The 5,778-nt window shown below is 31.5% G+C and overlaps 1 protein-coding gene across 1 annotated transcript; it reads right to left on the bottom strand.

Moving 5' to 3' along the window:
- Positions 1–1,604: 1,604 nt before the first annotated feature.
- LOC134254871 (uncharacterized) lies at positions 1,605–5,317 on the bottom strand (the record flags this gene model as incomplete). The annotated part of the gene is made up of 4 exons (XM_062737406.1): positions 5,223–5,317; positions 3,570–3,669; positions 2,128–2,399; positions 1,605–1,748 (listed from the first exon to the last, which is right to left on the bottom strand). Coding segments are annotated over exons 2-4 (439 nt in total), but the record flags the coding sequence as incomplete, so codon positions are not given.
- Positions 5,318–5,778: the final 461 nt, after the last annotated feature.

Raw genomic sequence — 5,778 nt, 5'->3', positions numbered from 1 at the left:
AAAGGTTTCACCTAAGTCGAATGTGTAATTTACAAGATCACTCGCGGACAAAATTTTCCCAGGAAGAAAAATAATAAGAATAATAATAATAAGAAACAGAGTAAAAACAATATGTTCCCCAACTTCGTTTGGGGAACATAATAAGAAACAGAGTAAAAACAATATGTTCCCCAACTTCGTTTGGGGAACATAATAAGAAACAGAGTAAAAACAATATGTTCCCCAACTTCGTTTGGGGAACATAATAACTAGATGAGATCTCGTTGCGAGCAACGAGTAGGTCTTCCGTCCGAATTTTCGAATAGACGAGATATTTTCACTATGATCTTTGCTAAGACATGATGATATCAAGACTTCCATAATTTGATTTAATTTGTTTGATTTATATATCAGGAAACAGCTAAAGATGAAAGTCTGTTGGCCCATCTTGGCCCTTTATTTTAAGGGTCAGCCCCTTTTTCTTCATATCAAATGATGAGGGTCTGGATTTTAAAGCCTTTTTGTTCAAACAACTTTTCAGAATTTTTACTCGTTTTCGTGCTGTGCAGAACAAAAATATTTAGGGGTCAGCCCTTCAAGTCTTTAATGGGGCCTTTTTTCGAAAATTAAATGGTTGTATATTTTTTAGAATACGATTCTGATCATCATTTATTCAATACTGCTTATTAAAATATTTCTCCCTTTGGAGATATAAAGAATCAAAGATTTAGCATTTTGGCCCCTTATGGCCCCTAATTACATAACAATGATCACAATTTTACAATATACTGTTGCAGATCGTAAAGATAAACATATTTGCTTCAGTAATTTATAACAAAATATTGTTCATTAAAGAGTTATCGATAAAGCACTTTTGGCCCTTCTGAGACCCTTATTTGAGGAATTTGAGCCCCTTTTACTTGGTATAATATAAAAGCTTTTAACATTCTGCACAACTTCTCTTCAATATGTTTTAACAAATCATGAACAGGTAAGACGATATGAAACAAAAGGTGTCACATTTTGTGAGATGTTTCTGAGACATATTTTTGGCCCTACCCAGCTCCGGTGCATTTTGTGCTAGAAAAATTTGAACACCCATATACAACTCTGTTAACCTTCCTTGACCTTCACTGATAATCTTGACTCAATATCTTAAGTCGTTTAGGAGGAGTTATCTGGACAAGCCGACCCTCTTAAAATCAGAAAATCGTCCCTATCTCACGACCGGAAGTGACGTCGTACTTATAAAAAATTTCCAATAAGGTTCAGATCAATATCTATCAGGTCTGAAAGTTTCTTGAAAATCGACTGAGCCGTTTCCGAGAACTCGCGTGCACAAAAATCGGTAAGAAAAAAAATAATAGGGAAAAAGAAACCGAACGAAAACAATAAGGTCTTCCGTTGGAGACGGAAGACCTTAATAATAATAAGAAACAGAGTAAAAACAATATGTTCCCCAACTTCGTTTGGGGAACATAATTAAATTTAAAGTACACATTTATTTGATTCTTGTTTAATATTTCAAGATTTTTGATTCAAATAATGCTTGGAATGATCATTCAATCCTTAATATTCTCCATTAGCTAATTAAAGATATTGTAGCATAACGGTCTTTCGCCTACCTGCAACAGCATTGGTGATCATGCTTATTACCAATGCCACGTTTTTATCTTTTCTCTGACACATTTTTATACCCAGTGTGACAACTGCTATTATTAATAAAAGCAGCACAGTGCCTGACACTCCCTGTAGAACCCGTAACAAAACTAAAAAAAAATGAAACGCATAAAGTACAAAAGCTTTAAAATGTATCAAAAAGATTTTTCTTTATCATAATAATGGAACTAAATTTAAAGTTTAGCACATTCTAATACAAAAAAATTCTTTCTCAATTATATATTTGTTAAAAGTTGATAATTGACGATTTTTAACCATTGATAACAAAAATTGATTTTTTTTTTGTATACAAATAACATGAAAGACCAAGGAAAGACTGTAGGAATCACATTTAACGTTTTTAAAACATTAAAAAGACTAGTGATTTATTATTGTTTATATTCTGTCTCTTTCTGATTGTTAAATTTATGCAAGGCTTATTGTTTTTACGATAAATTGTATGACATGTGTATGCGCTAATCTTCTTACCACCATTAAGTCCATTCATGTTGTAACCGAGGAAGTTCGTACACGAAGTTTGATGGTCACTTGTACAATAAAACCAGATTCCCAGGCTGGAAAATTCTTTTCTATTGGCAAAGGTAAATTCCATTGTTTTGGTTAATTCTATTCCAATGGTAATATTTTTTTCATCAGATCCGTGTATCCAGAATGGGGATGGTAAAGCAATAGCGTACAATAAAAGGGCAATCAACAGAAGAACAAATCCTCCTCGAACAATCTTTGATGGGCCCGGGGATCTGCAAAAGAGTCTCAAATCTAGCAAAAAGTTATTTGAATCTTATCTTGTAGATATACTTAGTATTCACAGGTAAATATAATGTAGACGTAAGAAACTGGGTTTTTGTGAGCTAACATTTTGCTTATCTGAACATAAAAAGATACAATATCACTTTCACTCGGAGCCGATCCTTAATTTCTTAGCGTTTGGTCACTCCCTTGTTATCGAAAAATACACTTAAACATTAAATAAGTCGAATGCTGACTGATGTTTTTAAAATCTTGCAAGGTCATTATTTACACTCTGAATTTTTATCAACGGATTTTCTTTCATCTGACCGTTTTTGACGAGGAGCACAAGACAGTGTGACCGATCGACAAGGGATGTTTACTCCTCCATGGCATCTGATCCCTTTCTTGTGTTTTAGAGGCTTGTAATTACTATACTCCGAAATTGTATTGTTTAAGAGGACTTTTGAGCTTGATAACTGCTCATATCTCCATTTTTTTTGTACAAGAAGAGAAATAAAAATAACATTCTATATCCTGATTGATCTCAAGAAAATTTGATAAAAATAAAATGAATTCTGTAATTCACTTATTAAATTCTTCGAACTCCGTTGAAGGATTCAGTAGTAACAGCTATATTTTATCATTTAAACCTTCTTATAACTGGTCAGAAATATTTCCTCTCGCACGTATTGATAGAAAGGATCTGTTAGATATGTCAGTGGCTTCATAATGATCCTAGATATGAGTTTTAAAAAACTAGGAAAATTGTTGATGTAAATGTATATCAAATCAATCCTCTTAGATAGTCTCAGTAGATTGCTCGATTGACTTATATAGGATGATTATAAAGATGTTTAAAAGGAAAATAAGAATTTATTCAGGAGGCAAAAATGTGATATAATGTGAAATAATACTTTGTGTCAAATTAAATTTTTAAAATGGTAGTAATACTGCTCTTCTTTTTTTTGGGGGGGGGGGGATAATTGTATAAAACATTGAAGTCATATTTACACCATATTGAGTTTTGAACACTATTCCCCTCCAGTTCTTTACAGTTTTCCAAGACCTAAATGAATTCACCCAATAAGCAATAATATAAAATTGACTTTTTTAGTCCTAGAATATTTCCTTCTTAAACCGATATAGCAATAGTAAGTAGATTAAGGTTGCTACTTTACCTTTCTGAAACGTCATTCTCCATGACTGTCTTCTGAATGAGCTGTAGGAATTCAAGGAAACCACAGGATTCTTATACTGTGATTATATTCACCTCTAGATCTACAAATAATTTTGTTTTTCAGAATAAACACAAATGATATTTTTTAACCCATTCAAAATTGATTGCTGATGGAAACGCTTCCCATACAGCAAAGAAATTCTATAAAAAAAAAAAAAAAAAAAAAAAAGAAGAAGAAGAAAAAAAGAAAGAAAGAAAAAAAAATCTAAGGTAGTTTATGTCATGAAAAAATATAGAATGTACTGAAGCCCAATAGTGCTAACCAAAACTAAATTATAAAGCTGTATTATAAATTATAAATCACAAGTTAGAAAGAATCCAATTGGCCAAGACAATCACGTTTACAAGAATTTCCTTATCACATATATTACTGAAGTATATGGTTATCTTTTTCGTACGTGACAGAAAATATAGTTTTATTTTCTTGTTTGAAAATTCAATTTTCTAACATATGTAGATCTTTAATGAGAAGATTAAAACATTTGAATTCGCACATATCTGTGATCACTCCAATGATGGGCACATATATAAAAACAATATCTTGATTTTGACTATACCATTGCAATCTCATAAATTGGTCAATGTTAGGATAGGTCTCAGAGGAACAAAAAAACGTGACTATATATACACCGCAATCAGATCACCTCGCCCTTTTCCGTCGCACGCTAAAGGGCGAGGTGATCCGATTGCTATATAAAAAAAATAAAGAAACTGAAACTGAAACTGATATAGTCAGAGATATTTAAATCACCAGTTATTCTTGGGATTGGGTTTCTTGGAAAACACAGTCTCATTACATTTCCAAAATATTTCCAAAAAATCAGACGTTCATAATTGTAGAACAAAGCAACTTGCAGAAAAAGTTGTTTCTCGAAAACATGCTATGACATTCCAGTAAAGATTTTCAGATTAAGCGGCAATAGGCTGTGTATTTAGAAACAACAGTTGATTACCTAGATAAACCTGATAGTAGCCAAAGCAGTTACACAAGTTCAACATGTGAACGGTTTTCTAAAAATTTCTAACTAAAGCAATGATTTTATTTGTATTCATGATAATGCCATCGTTGAAATCAACGATTTAAAAAAAAGTCAAATAGCTTCAAAATGCCATTTTCGGGCAAATTTTCTGTTGCGAAACAAGCCACAATGTCAATCAAGATCCAAAAACATTTGAGTTTTCAAATTCAAATGTGAACTACGATCAAAAAATTAAATTGGAAAAATTTAAACATATGAAGATGCTTCTCCACATATATTTCATTACAAAATAATATGTCTTCTTGATGTTTTGTAACATGTAGTCACAAAGACCACGCGTGGGTTAGCATCCTCACAACCAAACTAAACCAATCTAACTCAAGCCCCACCTGCTACTATATAAAGGCCAATAAATTCAAACAAACACTACAAATATGTACTGTGTACCATACTTCAACTGACATTCAAATAACATTTAAAAATGTGAGTTTAACTTATAATTTTATTGCTTTTTAAACAGTCCGATTTGGCAGCTTGAACTGAGAATACTTGAACTTAAAATAAAACATTTAATTTAAAAAAAAATTTTATTAAAAAATACTAAAAAATACAACCTTATCTGAAACTATAGATTTCCCCCTAGCAAGTCAATCAAGAAACTCCAAGCACCTTAGAAAAATAAACACATCTGCCTTATTTGACATTTAAATTATAATGTTGCGTTCGAGCAATTTATGTATGTTATATACTGAATTGACCAATCTTTGTAAAAATTCATCGTTCCTTTTTTTAAATACCTTCTAAAAATCTGTGTGGGTTTTTTTTTTTTACTTTGAAATGTAAAAAATGTGAAAGAGAATATTCTAAAATTAACTAATTCAGTTTTAACATAGGGACCCCGTCTTTTTTACCCAGAAAAAAAGGTCTTCAACGACAGAGAAGAGAATGATGATTTTTAAAAAAAAACAGCAATAGCTATTTCAAATGGAGTAAAAACATGCAAAAAAAGTTTTGAAGTACTTTATCTTTGTGTAATAAAATATTAAGAATGGATTTATTTTGAATTATGCCATGCAGTGCAGATTACAATTTACATGATTTATCTGGCCATTAGGGAGAAACCACGGCATAAACTGTTAAAGTATCACGTGATAATGAAAATAATAGCAT

The sequence above is a fragment of the Saccostrea cucullata genome, unplaced genomic scaffold, assembly GCF_032062105.1.
Source record: "Saccostrea cucullata isolate Sc308-1 unplaced genomic scaffold, CSIRO_AGI_Scuc_v1 ctg18166, whole genome shotgun sequence".
NCBI classification, from domain to species: domain Eukaryota; kingdom Metazoa; phylum Mollusca; class Bivalvia; order Ostreida; family Ostreidae; genus Saccostrea; species Saccostrea cuccullata.
The sequence above is the reverse complement of the archived record's forward strand: the minus strand, read 5'-3'. Positions and strand labels throughout refer to the sequence as shown.